The sequence below is a fragment of the Eretmochelys imbricata genome, chromosome 18 (assembly GCF_965152235.1).
Source record: "Eretmochelys imbricata isolate rEreImb1 chromosome 18, rEreImb1.hap1, whole genome shotgun sequence".
Taxonomy (NCBI): domain Eukaryota; kingdom Metazoa; phylum Chordata; order Testudines; family Cheloniidae; genus Eretmochelys; species Eretmochelys imbricata.
In genome coordinates, this window is record NC_135589.1 from 5,915,407 (window position 1) to 5,937,028 (window position 21,622).

The window sequence follows — 21,622 nt, forward strand, 5'->3', positions numbered from 1 at the left end:
CTTGGTGCCTGTCCTGCTGACGTCTGGCGAGCTGGAATTCTCTCATTGGCAGCTGGTTTTCCTCTGTGGCTTGCTCTAAACCATCACTGGTAATCTATGGGCCAGGATCATCATCAGTCTGGGGACTGAGGCTGGTCTCATTGCTGGGAGGAATGAAGGACTTTGAGAACCAAGCAGTGGGGTGTTGAAGGTGGAGAGTTTGCCCTGAAGGGCTCTGCCCACAGATTGAAACAGGAGGAGACCCTGAGCCATATAAGGAATCTTTAAAAGAAAAACCCCTGCCCCCTGTTACTGTGCTTAGCTGGACTCCCCTGGGCCTGCCTACGCTTTGTCTGGGCTAGACTGTTGCACAGCTTCCTATACCTAGGTATAGTTAAAGTGCTAGAACTCCCCTGGTGGGCATGCAGTTCTGTCAGTAAGGGTGCTTCCTACTGGTACAATGGTTCCCATACAGAAAGGGGCACCTGCTGACCGGGTAGAAGGCACCTGTGTCCACATGAGGGGTTGTACTGGAAAAACAATCACACTCCTAACCTACTGGGAGAGCAGGCCTTGGACTAGAGCAGGGGTCTCAAAGTCAAATGACCACGAGGGCCACATGAGGACTAGTGCATTGGTTTGAGGGCTGCATCACTGACAAACCCCCATCGCTACCCCCAGCTGTGCCCCCACTCCACCCCTTCCATGAGGCCCCGCCCCTGCCCTACCTCTTCCCACCCCTTCCCTGCCCCCATTCCAACCCCTTCCTTTGATCACCCCCAGCCTGCCTGGTTAAGGGGTGTTTGGAGCTCCCAGAGTTTCCCCGCCCGTCTTTCCAGGAATGCAGGGAACTGGGCCATTGCTCCCCACTGACCACGAGGGGTACTACAGTAACATTGTCACACCGTGTCACTTCATCCCAGATTAACCTTTCCACTCCTGCGTGGGTGGCTATGAAAGGTGGGAGAGTTGAGGGTTTCTGGTGGGAAGGGCCCCCTCTCTGATTTTGGGGATCAGATCCCTGACCCTAGCGCCCAGCCCTGATTCTGGGTTATGCAGTCGCTGACAGTGTCCTTGCAGGGGCTCCATGTTTGTCTGACTGCTCTGTGGGCAGTGTCGAGGATTCACTGGGCGTAGGCATCTGGGAGGGATGGGAGATGATATCAAGTCTGAACGTAAAGTCAGCTGGGTGAGGTAACAAACAAACGTTCTCCTCAGCTGGGAGCTGGTGATTAATTTACCAACTTGTACTATTAGTCAGTTACTTACTTCGACCGGACTCAAATAAGGGACCATATGCACCTGCTGGCTAAGGCAAAGGCCTGGGAATTAGAATATCTACGGGCTCCTCCTGGCTCTGCACTGCTTTTGTGACCCCCTGGGCAGGTCTCTTCCCCTCACTGTGCATCAGTTTCCCCATCAGTAAAATGAGGATGATGCTGACCCTGCAAGCATGCTGAGAGGATCAAAGGGAAGTTCTGCTCTGTAAAGTGACTGCAAAAAAGCGCAGAGCTTCAGCAAGTGCTGTGCATGTGGCTTACTGTGTTTAGAGGGTGGGGAACTAACTGTATCGTTCCACCTGGCTGATCAGCAATCCCCAGAAGATGATGCTCCCGTCCCTGAATTCTCCTCCATCCCTGGACAGCTGGCATTTGAGCAATGATAGAATAAATGTCAGATGGAATCACACGTTGGTTCTAGCCTAGAATTGGCCATAAGGCCGAAGCCCAGTTCCTGTTCTTGGGCATGCTAATCAGGTAACCGCAGCCCAGATCCACAGCAGCAGTTAGGGTCCTAGGTCCCCTTGATTTCAAGGGAAGTTGGGAGCCCCAGAACCTTTGGGGATCTGGGCCCAAGCCTTTTCTCCTTCCAAAACAAGGCTGTTTTGCAGGAGCCCCTCAGCCATGGGACATGCTCCTTCCAAAATCCCCTCAAGTGGTTGCCATCTTTTACTAGCCAATGTTCACCATGTCATAGTCACGGCGGAGGAGCAGCCCAGCACAGGGGGACATCGTGAAAGTTATAAATAGCCTTTAGCAGCCTGCCTCCTATTGACTTTCAGTGAGAATTAGATGCCTAACTTTGATTAGCTTCCCTCCTGGTGTGGGCGTGCTCAGGAGGAGGGACCCCACCAGCCAGCATCTAAAAACAAGTGTGAGTGAGGTGCAGGATGGATACCAACCCCTGCCTCTTCGGAGTTTGGGCCACTTGTCTTCAGAACCCCTCCCTCGTTGGCAGCCCAGCTTCTTCCGTTAAATCGCAGGGAACATTGAATTGCCCCAGAACCCTTCTTGAACTTGCATCAGAGCTCATCCTAAGTCACCAGCTGCAGGTGACTGGAGGCAGGGGCTGCTATTTTCATGGCATTTCTCTGCCCTTTGGAAGGTGCATCTGACTCTGGAATGCTCTGGGTGTGGGCACAAGGGTCTGCCTAGAAACAGCTCAGTGCAAAGCACAATCCAGCCTGCTGCTCCGCAGGAGCCTACAGCTGTAACGCTGCAGGCACTCACCTGGAAGGCAAAGCACCTGGGAGCTGGGTCCAGAGAGAGCTGCTTGTTGCATCAGCCCCAATGAACTAATGCTCCGAGCTCTCCGAAATGGCCGCAGCACCAGGAGAAGGCAGCAACTGAGCCAGTTCAGAGGGGAAACCTTCTCCTCCCGCATCCCCATCTGTGATGAGAGGATTTAAAGCGCAGGTGGTGCCTGGGTGTGGGGTCTGCAAAGTGTGGAATCCAAATTCCCAGCCTGTAAGAGATCCCCTGGGAGCCAGGGATCCTCTGCCCTGCTGCACCCCAGAGCAGTTGGGGTAGCTAATGACTCAAACCAGATTGCTACGAATCCTACAATGTGTTTGGTTCTCTGCTGGTTTTACTGTATTTCAGCTTACTGGGGTGCACCCCGGAAGAAGAGAGTGGCTCTGTGTTTAGCGAACAGTTAAGGGCCAGTCAAAGGGTCACCCAATGAAATGAATAGGCAGCAGGTTTAAAATAAACCAAAGGAAGTATTTCTTCTCACAACGCACGGTCAGCCTGTGGAACTCCTTGCCAGGGGATGTTGTGAAGGCCAAGACTATAACAGGGTTCAAAAAAGAACTAGATAAGTTCCTGGAGGATAAGTCCATCAGTGGCTATTAGCCAAGATACTCATGCTCCAGGACCAGGTGCCCTTAAAACTCCAACTACCAGAAGTATCTGGCACCAGCCACTGTCAGAAGATGGGACACTGGGCCAGATGGACCAGTGATCTGACCCACTATGGTCGTTCCAATGCAAAATGGCTTTCCAGGGACACCCTGATGTGGTCTGAATGATATTCACAACCATCACTGAGGTCTGCACCCACACCAGACTAACTTCACAGATGTCCTTGCATTCACACCTGCGTTACACTGGTGCTTGTGAGAAGAGACTCAGGCCTCAGGAGAGGCAATGTGGCTTAGGGGATAGAGCCTTGGGCTGGGATATGGGGTCTAGTCCCAGCTCTGGCACTGACCTGCTGGGTGACCTTAGGCAAGTCACTTACGTGCTTGGTGCCTCGGTTTCTCCATCTGTGTAGCAGGGACAATGATCCTGACCTCCTTTGTAGAGCACTTTGAGAGCGACTGATGAAAAGCGGTAGATAAGAGTTAGGGGTTATTATTAGGAGCCTGGAAACAGCACCTCCTACAATGGGTCCTGACAGGGGGTCTTTAGGTCAGTGGTTCTCAACCAGGGGTACGCGTGCCCCTGGGCGTATGCAGAGATATATCAGCTCATCTAGAGATTTGCCTAGGGTTACAGCAGGCCACATAAAAAGAGCGAGCAAAGTCAGTACAAACTAAAATTTCATACAGACAATGACTTGTTTTTATTTTATAATTATACAGTTAAAAATGAGACTGTAGGCAATTTTTCAGTCACAGTGTAGCTGTGACACCTGTATTTTTATGTCTGATTTTGTAAGCACGTAGTTTTTAAGTGAGGTGAAACTTGGGGGTACACAAAACAAATCAGACTCAAGAAAGGGGTACAGTTGTCTGGAAAGGTTGAGTCACTGCTTTAGGTGATCGGAACACTGACTGCAGTGACAGGAGCCAGTCTGTGGCGGTAGGGGACACCTGGGGACCACTGGGCTTTAGTCTCACAGAGCTGGGCCTGGCTTCGAGGGGATCAGTCACCCGGGACAACAGGGCAAGCCCAGTAGGACTAGACAGATCCTGACTCTGGCGCTAAGGCCTCGAGCCTGGAAGTCCATAAGGAGGTTGGTGCTCTCTAGTGTTTGCATCTTCTCCCAGGGAGTGCTGTATGTGTGGGGATGTCTTCCCCCCACTGCACATCATGCTCTGTCGGACTTCAGCAAACGGACCTTCATGAAACAAAAGACCCGACTCGGCCTTGTGCGTTCCTGGATGGCAATGGGGAAGGAGCAGCTGCGCCTGTGTGCTTGGAGCAGAGAGGCTGCCCCTCTCCCAGCTCAGGGCTGGGTTTGGGAGCTCAAGTCCGGGCGCAGCTCACGAACTGTGTTGTGCAGAAGACTGTTCTCAGTCGCCCCCCAGCAATAATCGCCGCTGAATCCCTGCATTGCCCACAGGCCACGTGCCGCGAGGGGCTCCGCCAGGACTGGGGCTCAGGCACAGATACAAAAGTTGCCACTAGCAAGGCAACACAATTGCTCAGGAAACCAAGGCTATTTCATGGGTGTGTTGGCTTCTCTGTAGTTTGGCCATTGCTTTCCCATGCCATGTATTTGTGTCAAGGGCATTTGTCTATCAGGTGCTGCAGTCACTGGCTCCTAATAAAGCCCCATCAGCCATTGCCCTCGCAAGGTGGATTGTGTGTGTTCAGTGCTCTGAGTTTATAAGTGCAAAGTCTGATGATGTGTGTTAAAGTGATAGGGGCTCAACACTACAGGGAGTGGGGCTATATAAATTCCTTCGGCAGAGCAAGCTCGAGGCTGCTTGAGGGGAAAGGGGGTAAGCAGACCTTGCCAAAGAAGCGCACGACAAACTGCAATCCATTTCTGACTCCCGCCTAGGGCCATGAGTCACGTGCTGTTTACTTACCCAGTGCATGGTTCCCCCCCACCCCTGACATTGTAAAGCTATTACAGCAGCGCTAGTGCATTGCTCAGCTATGGGGGGCAGAGCCTATTTGCTAACAGCTGGGGCAGGTCTATCCCATGGGACAGACCATAGACCTGCAGGGGACCTCGAGCGGGCATCAAGTCCAGCCCCCTGCACTGGTGCAGCTCTTGTTGTTTTTGCTTTGTTCGCCTCGCTGAGGTTGGGAAGGCTTGTTTGCAATGACAGCAACTTGTGTCTGGCAACTGCAACCAGCAGCTGTTGTGTATGTGCTGGGGGGTGGGAGCCCAGCCAGGGACCTAGATGCTAGCAAATGTTTCTCCAGCTGGGTGCCACACATGGGAAAAGCCTTTAGCCTGATGGAGACCTGCCACACAGAGTTTTCACCCTGTGTCGCTCCATGCAGAGGTTGTGCTAAAGGGCAGACCAGCAGCGAGCTATAAACAGGGCTCACAATAAACACAGCCCCAAATAGAAAGTCCAGCCCGAGACTGAGTTCTGCTTGGGTTACATTACACGGGGCGGAGCTAGGGTGAGAAAGTGCCGAACAACCATTTCCACCACCAGGACATAGCCCTGGGGGCTCTCCAGATTCAAGGCACTTTGCACCCAACCCCACCGTTAATCTAGGGAGAAACTGACAAGCCTCACAGAGGAAACTATGGGTCACGGGCCATGAGAACATCCTCCTAAGCCTGCATTGGATCCCCTTTGGTCTATCTGTTTCAGAGCCCAGCATGGAAGAGAAAATCTTGAAATTAGCCTGGCCCTTCAAGTATCTGCACAGTTTCCTGTAGCTTTCTGTGACCAAATGTTGTCACAAGTGCAATGAGGTGGATGGTCTTAACCTCAGGTCCAGGGCATCTTTGTCTAAACCAGTGGTTCTCAACCTGCAGCTCAATCAACACACAGCTGCAGCCCTTGTGACATCTCAGGGCCATACAGTTAGTATATAGATTGTGTGGATGCTGCCCACACTGGTAAATAGCTTAAGAACCACCTGGATTCTAAAGCAACACACAGGCTGGGACAGCTGGAGGACTGCAGATCAGGGCTGAGATGCAGTACCAGAACTGGGGTGCTGACACAGGATGGGGGCGGCTGGGCTGCGGGTCAAGTTTAAGAGGTACTGTATTGGCATCATTGTGTTGGTGGGACACCAGACTAATGCGAGGGGGTTGCAGGTCAGGACTGAGGGGCAGCAGCTGAGCTGTGCGTGGGGAAACTTGCACTGAGTTGACCTGACTGTAGTTAGGGCTATTAGTTCTTTGCTTTCGTGAGCTGCTACATGTCACCTGGTATCTTACATAATCCTTAATTAGTTAACTGCAGGACAGTCAAACAGCTCGTTTTCCTCTCAAGGTGAGGTAGAAAGCCACCAGCCAGCTGTGTGCCATGTTACATCACCTTATTCTGCAGGTTTATTCTTGAAGCCACAAACAGCTCATTCACTCCCCAAGCCAGAGGCTTCCCCACTGCAGCTCAGTATGCCTAGAACAACGTCCCTCACTCTGTCACTCAGGGCACCAGCTCGGGGTTTCTGCCTTGCGAGGCATACCAGGCTTCAGCTGTGGGACCTCATGGACTCTGAAACCAGCTCACAACCCCACCAAGGGGTTTGAAAATATTTACCAGATCTCAGCTCCGGACAGCTCCAGCTGAATTGAATCCCTGCCGTCGCTACTCTCCTCCCACCGCCCTTTGATTCTCCACGTAGTACGGCCAGGCTCGGTGAGAGATCCTTCTTCTTTGCAGTCCCTATTGGCTGGATCAGCCTTGCCATGGGTCTCTGCCTGAGTAACAGTCCAGCTCCTTTTGTATTTCATTTGAAATGTTCTCCTGGGCCAACAGCTCATCCTCTCTCCAATGGCCTGGGGGAGCATTAGCAGGAAGTAGGCTCTGGTGAGGGAATGGCTCCCAGGAGCAACAATCCCGCTGCGGCCCATCTGAGTACCTAGGAGGTGGCCAGGCAATTCCTCAGGCCAGTCATAGCACGAAGGCAGCATGCACAGCTAGCGTGAACAGTGAGGGTCAAAAATACCTGGCCAGGCAGCAGCTTTCTGTGAGCAGCTCAGATCCTCTTACTCAGGGTCAGTTTATACCAGGGATGCCAAGAATCAAGCCAGTGCTTTCTAAGGCAGCCTGCTTCTTGAATCATCGTATGTCAACAGTGCTGGGCGGGCTTGCCCAGTATACGGACTCACCTGAGTACCCCACCTCAGCTGTGCCCATCATAGCAGGTTCACCCCCAGGCAACCTGTACCCCCATCATGCCCCAATACACTGTGTCACCCCAGGGGAGCCTGAACTCTGAGTATCTCCCACACACCAGGTCACCTCAGAGGACCCCACACGCCGACTGTGCCCTGTTCAATGGGTCACCCTGTACTTTGCACCAGGTATGCCAGGTCACCTCAGGGGATGCCCTACCCCAACTATCCCCGTTCACTGCGTCACCCTGTACCTCCACTGCCCTGTACACCAGGTCACCTCAGGGGATCCCCTACCCCAACTATCCCCGTTCTCTGTGTCACCCTGTACCTCCACTGCCCTGTACACCAGGTCACCTCAGGGGATCCCCTACCGCAACTATCCCCGTTCTCTGTGTCACCCTGTACCTCCACTGCCCTGTACACCAGGTCACCTCAGGGGATCCCCTACCCCAACTATCCCTGTTCTCTGTGTCACCCTGTACCTCCACTGCCCTGTACACCAGGTCACCTCAGGGGATCCCCTACCCCAACTATCCCCGTTCTCTGTGTCACCCTGTACCTCCACTGCCCTGTACACCAGGTCACCTCAGGGGATCCCCTACCCCAACTATCCCCATTCACTGTGTCACCCTGTACCTCCACTGCCCTGTACACCAGGTCACCTCAGGGGATCCCCTACAGCAACTATCCCCGTTCAGTGGGTCACCCCATTTCCCCCACGCCCTGTCTGTGCCCCACCCATCCCCGCTCAATGGGTCACCCTGTACCCCCCCCCGAGCTGTGCCCCTGCCCACGGGGTAACCCCTGGCCGCTCACACCCTGACTGCGCCCCGCACGTTTGTGTGTCAGCCTGGACCCCCACCCCGGCTCTGGCCCCCTCCCTGGCGGCTCCCTCCAGGGGGCTGCGCGCTCCCACCCTGGTGATCCGGGCTGCGCGGGCGGCAGGTGCGGGGGGGGTCGCTGGGGGCCCCGGGCCGGCCGCGGGGGGTGTGCGGGGCAGGGCCGGCGCTGATTGGCCGGGGGCGGGGCCCGGCTGCAGCTTGCGGGGCTCCGCGGTGCGGGGAAGGAGCGGGCAGTGCCAGGAGCGAGGCGGCAGCGCTGCCCCGAGCCGCTCGCTCTGCGCCCTCGCGTCCTGCCGATGCGCGCCCGGGGCAGCCCCTCGGGGGCCGCGCTGCCGGGGCCGGGCTCGTAGCGGGGCCCCGGGTCTCCGTCCTCGGGGCGCCGCGATGGAGCGCGCCCGCCCGCCGGGCCCGGGCTCGGTCTCGCCGCACGTGGACCTGGTGCTGGGCGCCACGGCCTGCTGCCTGGCCTGCGTCCTCACCAACCCGCTGGAGGTGATCAAGACGCGGCTGCAGCTGCAGGGCGAGCTGCGCCCGCGGGGCACCTACCGCCGGCACTACCGCGGGGTGCTGCAGGCGCTGGGGGCGGTGAGCCGCGCCGACGGGCTGCGGGGGCTGCAGAAGGGGCTGACGGCCGGGCTGCTCTACCAGGGGCTGATGAACGGGGTCCGCTTCTACTGCTACTCCCACGCCGAGGACCGCGGGCTCACGCAGCGGCCCGGCGGCACCGTGGCGGCCGGGGCCATCGCTGGGGCGCTGGGGGCGTTTGTGGGCAGCCCGGCGTATCTGGTGAGTACCCGCCGCGGCGCTGCCTAGGCCCCCTCCGTGCCCCCGTCGTCTGGTGCCTTCCCTCCTCAGCCCCTGCGGACACCCTCTGCCTCCTGAACCATCCTCCTGCACGGTCACGGTCACTCGGAGGCAGGGTTCTTCTCCGCTTTCCCTCCCGAACCGCGGCTGGGCTGTGAAAACTGGGCAGCTGCCGCGGCCGGCTCCAGAGGGGGCTGCATTTCCGTGCTGGGGGAAGTGATCCGCCTGCTGGAGTGTTGGGAGACCTGGCCCTCTGGGCAGATGCAATGGAAACCTCCCCTGCTGCTGTGTTTGCTGGAGGAATTCCCTGTGCGGTCAGCCTGAGTTAGGGGGAAAGCAGGTGTCTGGTGGGGGCAAGGAAGGGACAAGACTCCGGGTCTCTGCAGTGGTGGCTCCATGGATTGTCCCCTCAAAGTGGTGTGAGTCTCCAGAAGGGCTGAGGTGGGGGCAGCGCTGCGAGAGGTGGGTCTTGTGGGGCGGCTGGCACGCTGTGGTCACACAGTACCAGGCTAGTAGCAATCTGTTATCCCAGGAGACCCCTCCTGGGGGAGCAAACGAGATATTGGGCCACATCTCTTCAGGGAGCCCTGTCACGGGTGGCCATACAGCCTGCAAGCTGGTAGCTCTGTCCCCTCCCGTGGCTCTGGGTGGAGAATCACCCCCATAATAGAGACTCTGGGTCAGGAACGTATCAGCCCCAGTTGCATTTTGCATGGAGATTAGGGGTTGTTTGAACCCCAGGTGCAACCCACATGGGTGAAACTGATGCAAATGCTGGCGCGAACCCCGCCATGCTAAAGCCCCCAGGGCCCTGCAGGTGCAGCAGTAACAGTATGTGAGCTGATAACAACCTCCCGGTCACACCGAGCCGGCTGTCAACACTGGTGAGGGGCAGGAATCTATCCAACAGGTCTGGAAACCAAACGAACCCCTCTGAGACCGCAGAACAGAGCAGAAATAAAAGCAGGAGGGGAGGTTAACATTTGAGCCAGACCCAGTACCTCAGCGCGATGTTCTCAGCACCACCCTGCCCCATAGATACAAGGGAGGGCTAGAATATCACAAGAGCTAGCTGGCCCCGTTCTCCTGCAAAAAGGTTTTAACTGTATCCTCGTCTCTGCTGCTTAAGGTGGAAAAGCTCAGATGGTTCCCAAGAGGAGCGTGGGGTTCAATTCCCCCCCCCCCCCCCGAGGCTTATGATTTCCCTTTGGTAGAAGTGACAGCTCCCATCCGGATAGCACCAGGGTCTCTAATGAGAGAAAATGGGTCAAACAGAAGGGGGTGGGAGGAGACGAGGGCTCCTGCCACCTGTAAAAGTTGTCATGAATGTGCATCGTGTTTATGCTGCATCGTGTGTCAGTGTCACTCAGTTGCCTCCAACGACATTTCTGGGTCATTAAGGATCCTGTTCCCAGACTGGCCTGGGTTTGCATCTGGAGTCCCTGTGAAGTACCTGATTTATGGCCCCCTTGCCACCTCTGCCTGTATGAAGAATTCCCAAATCGTCCCCCACAGCAGTGCCAGAGTGATGGCTCACAGGGGCCCTGCAGGGAACTTGATCTGGGAGAGCAGCTGGCTGACTCTTCTGGCCCACAGCCATTGCCCCCACCTGCCCATCTCTGTGCTGCTGGAGGGGCTGGAGTATTTACAGAGCAGTCTGGGTGGGGTGGGTTCCAAGGGGCAATGAGTTCTGGAGGAGACTTTCAGCGCCCCGGACTCCTGGCTTCAATCTTCAATAAGGTCGTGAGAGAGAGAGGGTTTGGTCTTGGCAAGTCCCTATCCGTGCACCTCGCAAGGGTACCACCAGATCTGGTATGTCTCTGCCGGGCAGACCTGGGAGTGAGCTCGGCTGAATCACTGCAGGTCACGGCTGAGGGGCCCCTCTAGGAGTGGGGGCAGACTAAGGATTGAGGGGGTCAGGATTGAGGGGCATTAGTAGAACTGTAGGGGAGAACCCAAGACAAAAGCAGAGGGGCTGTGGTGAGGACTGAGGGGCTTGGAGTGGGCTGTTCAGGACTGGACCAGCCTGGGTTCTGTGGGGCTGCCACAGCCATAGAATCCTAGAGGATCAGGGTTGGAAGGGACCTCAGGAGGTATCTAGTCAAACCCCCTGCTCAAAAGCAGGACCAATCCCCAATTTTTGCCCAGGAATCCCTAAATGGCCCCCTCAAGGATTGAGCTCACAACCCTGGGTTTAGCGGGCCAATGCTCAAACCACTGAGCTATCCCTCCCCTGGTAAAGCCTGAGCTGAGGTGGTGATGACCTTTATCAAGTCCTCTGTAGTGGATGTTAGCTGGGCTCTGGAGAGGAGGTTGGCAGCTGCAAGAGAAGAAAACAACAGGGCTCAAAGTCTGAAAGGGAGCCAGGCAGAGACTCATGCAACCCACCCCCAGCTCCTCTCTGCTGGGGGGACAGGCAGACTTACAAAGAGGCAAATTGTTCATTTTCCCCAGATGCCTGAGCTCCCATGGGACCCTTTCCCCCTAGCTCTGTAGCAGGAGTGGGAAAACTTTTTGGCCCAAGGGCCACATTGGGGTTGCAAAACTATATGGAGGGCCGGGTAGGGAAGGCTGTGCCTCCCCAAACAGCCTGGCCCCTGCCCCCTATCTGCCCCCTCCCACTTCCTGCCCCCTGATTGCCCCCCAGAACCCCCAACCCATCCAACCCCCCCCCCCCCACTGCTCCCTGACTGGCCCCGCCCAGAACCCCCGACTCATTCAACTGCTCCCTGTCCCCTGACTGCTGTCCCGGGACCCCCCGCTCCCTACCCCCTTACCATGCCAGAGCCAGAGCCAGCCATGCCGCCACGTTGCCCGGCAAGAGCAGCGGGCCAGAGCACTGGCGGCGTGGCACGCTCAGGCTGCGGGGGAAGGGGGACAGCAGTGGAGGGGCCAGAGGCGAGCCTCCCCAGCTGGGAGCTCAGGGTCTGGGCAGGACAGTCCCGCAGGCCGTAGTTTGGCCACCTCTGCTCTATAGGATGCACTGCAGCCGCAAATCAGTCTCATTAGACACAAACCCAGCCAGGTGGATGAAGGGTGAATGCGGATGGCGGAGTTATACTTTTCCCCCTCAGCTCTGATTTCAGAATCAAGTCTGCTGAGCTCACAGTCATTGTGAGGAAATCAAATGCGATCTGCTTCTGCCAAAAGAAACAAAACAGGGGATGGACAGAGCCACACTCGTTGGCTTAGGAGAGGGAATTTGTGCTCTCCGGTGAGTCTGGGGAAGTAAATTCCTTCCTTGGTAATAAATCCACATGAGCCATTGGAGGTGCCAGTTGGTCACCAGTCAACTAGATCACAAGCTCTTGATTGACTTCTAGCGTGTCAAGAAAGGGGGCAGCTGAATGGGCATAAGGATTTTTCCAGTGCTTTTCATCCTGAAGGATCCTAGGGGCATGTACAGGAATCGCTTCACCCACTACTGTAAATGCAGCCATCTCTGGGGTGGGACGTGGTAGCTGTTCAGCAGCGCTCAGCAACATGATACAGCTGCTGAGGAGAGAAAGTGAATGAGAATATCATTTTCCATGTAAAGCGCAGGGGTATTCAGGGAGGCAAAATGTACTTAACCAAAGCAGAATTTGGCCACAACACTGGGGCTCATGCCTCTAGGCTAACAGGTATATGCCTAAAGTTAGGCTCCTAAATCCATGTTTAGGTGCCAACTTAAGTGACCTGATTTTTAAAAGTGCTGATCCCCCAGCACCTCCCATTGATGCTGCTGGGTGCTCAGTACTCCACAAGCACCATGCTGGGGCTTAAAGACTCTGAGGGAACAGCGCCGCCTACGGGAAGCCCAACACCACTTCCAGCAGCTCCCCTGCTCCTCCTCAGAGGTCTCCCATGTGAAGGTCTGACCCTGCTCAGCATCGGAGCAGAGGAATTGAGACATGGATCAGACCAGCGGTCCAGCTACTCTAGGGTCATGTCCCAGCACCAGCTGCTTCAGAGGACAATGCAGTAAACCCCGTAGTGGACCCGTGGGGGGTAAATTAGAGAAGAAACTTCCCGTCAATCAAGTTATGCCCTTGTGAGGGGGCAGCCCAAGGCGGGGAGGATGCTGGCTCTCAATGTGGGTCACAGCAGTGATGGATCATTAGCAGCAGCACCTGGTGGGAGGGTTTGGAAAAGGACCTCCTGGACTTGGGCTCTTTGTGGGTGAGTCTGGAGAGCAGGGTGGGTCCCATGGGCGGTGGGTGCCCTGTTGTTTCCCACATCACTAGGACAGGTTGCAAGTTGGTGCCTGGATCTTCACTCCCTTGCACTAGAAGAGACTAAGAGGAGTGGGAGTGGTTCAGTGGGGTGACTCCTGCTGTCCACGAGGGCCTGAGCCAGCTCCACCACATGGGTGTCTAACTTGCTATGGGGGGCTGGGTGTAGCCTGGCAGCCTGCTCCTTTCTAACCTGGCCAATTCCCTTTAAATTGTGACAGGTCAAAACGCATCTGCAAGCCCAGACTGTGGCAGCCATGGCTGTGGGGCATCAGCACAACCACCAGGTGAGCAGAGGGTTCTGGGATCTGCCCAGTCTTCCCTGGTTTGTGCGTGTGACCTGGAGCAGTTGTTAACGCTGGTGGTGGGATGAGGAGTGTTGTGTGCACAGGATGCTGAGGGGACTGCGTGGCTGTGCTGGGTGTAGAGTGTGCATTGTGTGTATGTTGGTGTTGGGGTTCCAGGGTGAGCTGCAGCTGGATCTCTGTCTCTCTTTGGGCCCCTCTTTTAAATGGAACCTCAGGGGTCACTTGGCTACAACACCCCCTCTTTACACATCATATTACTGCCTCTGACCCCTCTGGCTCTGGGTATAGAATTCTCTCCGGAGCTTGTGACCAGTGTGAACTTGTGGTGCCTCTGGGCAGCTTGATCAAAGCCAAGTTTGGTTTACTGGTTCACAGAAATTTAACAAGCAGAGAGAAATGGGGTTAAAACAATAAAAGCCTAAACGCATTCTGTCTCACCTAACCTGAGCCCCTCCTTGCCAGTAGGTTCCAGGTAAGGCACCCAGCTGCGGGAGACAAGTTGCATCTTGTAATGGCTGCATCTTGGATAGTCTGTCACCCCATCAGTATCTCTGCCCCCTGAAATCACAGGTTCTCTTTTGATCCTTTCCACATTCCTGTCCCACCTGGTGATCTCCTGTGGTTTTGTGCTGAGCATCTGAACCTGGCCAGACTAGTTTCTGCATTTCTCCAAACGGTCTGCTCTTTGCACAGTGGCTTCTTGGTGTTCTCCCACTGAGCACCAGGGGATTGATTCTGTCTTCAGCCGTTGTCCATGGGTTCTGCAGGAACCTTTTAGCCAGCAACACCTCAGCATCCAAACCCACAGAGATTATGTACAGTTATATTAGTCATAAAAATAAATAGAGAGAATTCCTATGTTCTCCACAGTAGGACGATGTGCAAAGGGGGTCTGAATGTATAGCACTATGGGGGTCGTGTGTGTGCTTGCGTGTGGATTTTGTGTAGTAAATGGGCCTGCATGGATGTGTAAGTGTGACATGCATTGCATGCTGGGTCCATGTGTGCAAATCTAGTGGAAATGCCTGGGTGCCCATGAGAACGGCGTGTGCGGTAGATGTGTGTGCCTGAGTGTGGTGTGTGCAGATGGATGTGACATGAATGGTGGATGTGTGTGCATGTGTCCATGACACACGTGGCGCATGTGCGACATGTAGCAACACGTGCTGTCTGTGTGTGCTGGATGTTCTGTCCGGCCTGTGGAGTGCAAGACCCTTGCACCTGAATGGCACAGGGAACCACTGAGTTTTCATGCCTGTTTCCCTGGAACGCACTGGTCCTGTTCCCTCCGGGGGCCCCCTTTGTTGAGGCTCCCGCAGCTGCCTTGCTCTGTACACACTCCCATGAATGCTCCTGCAGATGACGACACAGAGTGTTTTTCAAGAAGAAAGTTGCTGAATGGGAGGAACGGGCCTGGGCGGACGAGGTGTGGGGGGACGAATTGTTGTCATGGGCCATTTGCTGCTGGGGACTCTGGTGACGTTGACCCCACCAGGCTGTTTGTGTTTCTCTGCGTGGCAGCCGCAGGAAGCAGGTTCCAAAGTCCTCGGCACTTTTATTGGCTCCACTCCTAGGGGCGGAGGAAGCAAAGGCCTCCTCATGGGCTGGAGGTACAGTTTGGCCAGGACACACCGTACAGACAGCAGTCTGTCCCAGGCTGCTGGGTGTAGCCACAAAGTTGCCTGTAAGGGGATTATGTAAGTGGAATCCTGCCAGCTATTGGGTCTAGTGCAGCCCCGCTTCTCTCAGATACTAACTTACAGGCAGACCCTCTGCCAGGCTGCATCCTTGGCACAGGCTCACTCAGGTGGCCCTGAGCCCCATCAAAGCCACTGACTGGGTGCAGCATGCCCTGCCCACTGCAGTACTGGATTGACCCAGAGATTCCCCCCTTCCTCCCAGAGATCCCTAAATCCTCCTGTTTTCTGCCACTTTAATATCTCATCATCTGTCTGATTCTCTGCATAGGGTGTCTCCAGCGCCTTTGAGACCATCTACAGGAAGCAGGGGCTTGTGGGCCTGTGGCGGGGTGTGAACGGCGCTGTGCCCCGTGTCATGGTGGGCTCTGCAGTGCAGTTGGCCACCTTTGCGTCAGCCAAAGAGTGGGTCGAGAAGCTCAAGGTGAGCAGTGGTGGGAGGGGCTGCTTGGCCCCTAAGGGGTGAGAGATGGGCAGGGTCATGGGGCCTGGCTCTGGAGTAGTGTTGCCAACTTTCTAATTGCAGAAAACCGAACACCCTTGCCACACCACGCCCTTCTCCGAGGCCCAGCCCCTCCCTTCTCCGAGGCCCCTTCTCCACCCCACCACTTCTTCAGGCCCCGCCCCTGCTCACTCTATCCCCCCTCCCTCTGTTGCTTGCTCTCCCCCACCCTTGCTCACTTGCTCATTTTCACCGGGCTGGGGCAGGGAGTTGGGGTGCGGGAGGGAGTGAGGGCTCCACCTGTGGGTGCAGACTCTGGGGTAGGGCTAGAAATGAGGGGTTCAGGGTGTAGGAGGGGGCTCGGGCAGGGGGTTGGGGTGAGGGAGGGAGGGAAGGCTGGGCGTGTGGGCTCCAGGCTGGGGCTGAGGGGTTCAGAGTGTGGGAGGGGTCTCAGGGCTGGGGCAGGGGGTTGGGGTGCAGAAGGGGGTTTGCGATGTGGGCTCAAGGCGGCACTGACCTCAGGTGGCCCTGGCATTTCCCGGGGATGGAGGAAGTCTGCGCAGCTCCTTCGGCAGCATGTTGCTCCGGCTCCTAGGCAGAGGGGCAGCCAGGGGGCTCTGTGCCGCCCCTGCTCGCAGGCATCACCCCTGGAGCTCCCACTGGCCACGCGGTTCCTGGCTAATGGGAGCTAAGGAGCTGGAACTGCGCACAGAGCCACCTGGCTGCCTCTCCACCTGGGAGCTGGAGGGACATGCTGCCACTTCCCAGGAGCCACGTAGAGCCGAGCATGTAGTCTGCCTTAGCCTCGCTGTGGCAAACCAGACTTTTAGCAGCCCTGTCAGCGGTGCTGATGGGAGCTGCCAGGGTCCCTTTTCGACCGGACGTCTGATCGAAAACCGGACGCCTGACAGCCCTGCTCTGGAGTGTGGGACGGGAGGTATCCAGGGGTTAGGTTTGGTCTATCCCCTTCTCATGGGCCAGTCTCCAAGGCCATCCCTGCCCCAGCCTTTAAATTTGCACCCCAGCAGACGGGACGCTTAGCACAACACCCACTTCTCGGGCACAAAAGATTCCAGGCTCCATCTGTGGTATTGTGGGCCTCTAAGGCCTGTCATGTTAAACAAGCAGCCACAAAGCCCTGGCCTGGTTTCTGAGGCCATCTGTGTCCCAAGGCCCCTGGTCTAGTCGCTTGCAGCATCTCTTCAGAGATGATGCTCATGCCGCGGCTCCCCACCCAGGGCTCCTTGCCTTCATTTCCCCCTGCTTTCGATCCCCAAGGAGGAATCCGTCCTTTGTGCGTGGATGCAGCTGCCCCCATGGAGTGACCCCACTCCTGGGAAGCAAACCCAGGGCTCCAATGGGGCAGTGCAGGGTGCCAACTGCTGAGCCAGGCAGCTTCTTATTCATTCATCCAGGCTCTGTAGACGTGGGGATCAGGGAAGGAAGGGCAGCCACCGGCAGGGGAAATCTCTGTTGCACCTCCCTCTGTTGTAGGAACGCCGCAGCTATCTTCCTTGCCACAGATTCATTCACATGATCTACCGAAATAGCCCACGACGCCAGCTCCCCTGCCGTACACCCTCCAGGGTGGACTGGAGGGAGCAGGGACTGGTGTCAATTTCACATGGGTCTTTGTTCCCTTAGAGACAGTGGTGCCTATTCCCCTAATCAGGTCTGACTCAGGCCTTCATGATCAGCAAAGCAAGCAGCTGCTGGGCTGCCAGATTTAACCCCCCACCTCTGCTCCAACTCCCCAGAAGTGGGGGTGGGCGGGGGGAAGTGAGGTGGTCTCATAGCCTGCCCTCCCCCCCACTGGCCACTCAGATTGACAGGCTGGCTCTGCTCCTAACTTAACTCAGAAAAACACAGCATCGCTGCCCTCAAGTGGATCCCTCCCTGGCCCCCAGCGCTGACTCGGTGCTTTCCCACCACGAGATCAACAGGGCTCCGGTGCGTGCGAACATGCAGGAAGGCGAGCGGAACTGACGCACTGCTTAAAACACACTTTATCCTGGCTTTTCGCCTGGATCATCAAAGCTAAAAATAACAGCGGGGCGGGTGAGCTGGCGGGGGCGCCCCGGCTGCTCCCAGCCCACGGGAAAATAAACAGCTGCCTGAAGAGGACACGCAGAGGGCAGAGCCACCTCCCCTCATGCTGTCGGGGCCAGTTGCTGCTCCGACAGGCCCATCTGTTGCCCCCTAGGGGCTGGGAATTAATTGCACCTCTGTGTCTCGAGAGACGGGTTCTTGGCCCACGTGAATCGACATTTCATCATCCTGGTGGTTCAGGATCCAGGGCCCCAGTTCGGCCCATTAGAGAGATGGAGGGAACCAGCCATGTTTGGAGCGGATCTGGCTCAGCTTTTGAACACTTCCAAGGTTCAGGGGTGGGTGGGGCGTCAGATTCAAGGGTTTGGTTCGACCCATGACGCAGAAGGGAGCATTTGTGAAATTTGGAGCCAGCCTCATGTTTCTGGCCCTGCCCAGGAGCTCAGGGGTGTCTGGATTTGGGTTTGGGCCTGGGGCTTTCCCCACCCTCAGTGGGCATGGTGGGTCACCTCGAGGAGTATTGGATCCCTATACAGCCTCATCTCTCTCACCCCCCCCCCCCATTTACCTTGCCTGCTCCCTGCATGCGCCTGTCATGTCTGTTGCTCTGGCGATGGTGGCGTTCTCGTGCTCATGGCAACGCGTGGCCGCTGCATCACGAGCAGCAGGATCTGGTGCAGGGTTGAGTGTAACTGGTCCCCTGTCTGGCAGTGGTTCAAGGAGGGCAGCTGGATGGTGGCCTTGGCGGGAGGCATGATCAGCAGCGTGGCGGTGGCCGTGGCGATGACTCCCTTCGACGTGGTCAGCACCAGGCTCTATAACCAGCCCGTGGATGAGCGGGGCATGGTAAGTCTGTCCCGCAGGTGGAACGCCAGGATCCCCATTTACTGATAGCTGAGCTGTACGAGCAGGCTGCCGAATTGTGGGGCTTGGATCCCAGAGGTTCCTGGCTCGCCTCCCTGTGCTCAGCCTACTAGGCTATGCTACCTGGAGCGTCTTCACGTACACCAGTCTGCTGAATGCACTCAACTTCACAGCATTTAAAAGCAAAATCCACACCATGCTGCTCAAGGCCGGGCGTAGGTGGTCAGGCCCGGACTAAACCGACACCACCCACCTTCTAGCCGCTATGTGCCAGCCTCACAGTGAGTGACCAGCTGAGCCATGCACCCTCCTGAGCCTGGCTGGACTATGGGGCAGTGAATCCCAGAACAGTGGGGCCTCTTGGAGAGCTGACAACTCCCAGGGCTTCCAGTGCAGGGCTGCTCATTTGAGCATCTCTGCTCAGCTGACCTTTGCTGAGGTGGGGCCTGGCTGCTGGGAGACCCAACCCATAGAAGGGCTCCACGGATCAGAGTCGACAGTTTTCCACCCAGACGCCGGTATAGGCTGAGGAGAATAGGTGGGAAAGCCCCCTGAAGCTGGCTGCACCCATGTTCTGCACAAGCTGAGGAGCGTGTGTTGGTGTCTGTTGCAATAGTCCAGCCTGAGAGCTCACAAAGACATGAGAATGCTCACGAGGTCCAGATACAGGGTGAATGGCTCCCAATGGAGATGGAGGAGACCTGGTGGCATTAGGCCTCGTCTTGTCCACAAAACTGCAACATCTTGCAGGTTTTCATTTGAAAAGAAAAGACCCAGATTCTGCCCTCAGTTACTCTGGCGCAGGCTGATCAATCTCACTTTGGGGTAACTGGCAACACAGTCTGGCTCATTAATGGCTCTGTTACTGAACTGTGGATTTTCAGTACTTTACCTCTTTCAATGAAAAACCCACCCTTTTGTGAAAATGATCCAAAAGGTGTGTCAAGCTGCCCTGGTGGCTCAAGAGTGTGAGTGCCAACCTCAGAGCAGACTGTTTAGAATCAGGACACAAACCGCAAACTGGTTGTGAGTCCTATACTTAAATTTCACTAACCAATTATCAAGCATCAACTGCTCAGACACTGTAACAGCCTCCATGGAGTCACAGACAGTCCCCTTGGGTACGCCAATCTATCTTGCCACCCAAGTAAGCCTGCCTTTGTGATAGATGGTCCCTTATACCAAAATCACTACAAGATTCAGGTTATTTCCATTCCCAAAGGACCAGTCACTTACTTCAGGTCAATTGCACCTTAGGTCTCATACCAAATACAATGTTTGTAGGCAATCCTATAATAAATGATCTGAGGATTTACTAACTAGGAAAAGGAAATAGGAGAGTTACAAGGTTAAAGCAGGTAAACAGACACGTACAAATGAGTTAGTCTTAAGTTTCAAAAGGTAATAGAAGCTTCTCTAATAAGCAGGCTCTATGTGACCGTCAGGGCTAACCCACACCAAACACTGGGCTTGTGCTTAGAATTCCTTGCCCCTTAGAGTCCAAGCAGGCATAAAAGACACAAATTCCTCCTCATTAGGGCTTGTTATTCCTTCCCTGCTTCTGCTTCAAGTTGCAAATTCAGCTGTTGGAAGGAATTCAGTATCCTCTTCATGGGGGGGAGGGGGGAAAAGGGGAGCAATCAACAAAGTCTTTTGTCCTCTGATGTTCCACAATGCTTTGCCTGGCGTTGATGGGCCTCTTTCGTTGGGCAGGAGCCAATACCTGTTGGAAACGAGTATTTCACATTTGTTAATGCTTCTCTCCTGCCTGATGACTTACAGTTAGACAGCAAACACTTTAAATATTACTTTCTAACAGGGGATTCAGATATTGTGAGATGAATGCAGGCAACTACGTACCAGCATTTCATAAAGTCTAAAGACATTTATATAACTCTAGTTCCTATTTTAACAATGATGAACCAGACTGGTATGTGTTTGTCACTGGTCCGTTGAGACCTAGGGGCCATGCACTGCAAACGTCACAAGCTGTAATTTGGGAGTGGGAAGGTGGGGGGACTATAAAATAGTCAGAACTGCTTGTGCCTCAATTTTTCGATCAATAAAATGGGGCTTAGTAGTGTTGACTTCCCCCAAACAGACGAGTGTGAGAGCTAACTAACCACTGTCTGCAGCATGTAGAGATCCTCACATAAGGGGCTCAGAGCATTGTGAATTATTCTGTTTACTGAGCTCAGGGAGGGCAGGGGGCAGAGTTTTCAGTAGTGCTCAGCACTAACCGTGCACGGCTCTTTTGAAAATCTGGCCTGGCTTGGATGTTAAAGCGGGAGAATATCAAGCAGGAGTAGAGAGGCAGAGTTAACTCTGTGTACAGCATTCAACCATTCCTGGAGCCTCTGGCCAGTTCTGGTGTCCACACATCGAAAGGGATGTTGACAATTTTCCAAGAGTCAGAAAGATGCCACAGGAATGCTCTGAAGTCTGGGAGACTAGTGAAAGATTAGAGAAGCTCTGGCAATTTCGTTTCATAAGAGAAGGTGAAGAGGTGACTTGATCACAGTCTACGTGAATATGTGGGGAAGGGATTTCTGGTGGTAGGTGGTTCTTTTAATCTAGCAGAAAAAGACAATGAGATCCAGTGGCTGGAAGCTGAAGCTAGACAGTCAGACTAGAAATAATGTGCTTGTTACTAACAGGGAGGAATTAATCCTTGGGAGTGGTGGAGTCTCCAGCAATTGGAGTCTGTAACTCAGGACTGGGATGTCTTTTTAAATGAGACGCTGTAGCTCAGCCAGAAGTTATGGGCTTGCTGCAGAAATTATTGGCTGAGGTTCTCTGGCCTGTCTCAGACGGGAGGCCTGGCTAGATGGTCCTCGTGGTCCTTGCTGGCCTTACAATGAGTGAGTTACAATAGCACGTAGACCAGATCCATGTATATTAAATGTGAGGAGTGTCCTGTGTGTGCTGGGGCAGGTTTCTGATACCTCTCTGTGTCTCCTGTCCCCAGGGGAAGCACTACCAAGGGTTCCTCGACTGCTTTGTGCAGATCTCCAGGAAAGAGGGCATCCTGGCTCTGTACAAAGGGATCGGTCCTGCCTACCTCCGTCTGGGGCCTCACACCATCCTCAGCCTGCTCTTCTGGGACGAACTCCGGAAGCTCACCTACCGCCACCAGCAACATGGAGTTTAA

The 21,622-nt window shown here is 55.2% G+C and overlaps 1 protein-coding gene across 1 annotated transcript; it reads left to right on the top strand.

Moving 5' to 3' along the window:
* Nucleotides 1-8,477: 8,477 nt before the first annotated feature.
* On the top strand, nt 8,478-21,622 carry SLC25A34 (solute carrier family 25 member 34). The gene is made up of 5 exons (XM_077837468.1): nt 8,478-8,879; nt 13,333-13,398; nt 15,388-15,540; nt 18,319-18,453; nt 21,440-21,622. Exons 1-5 carry the CDS (start codon nt 8,478-8,480, stop codon nt 21,620-21,622), a joined length of 939 nt encoding a protein of 312 aa, XP_077693594.1.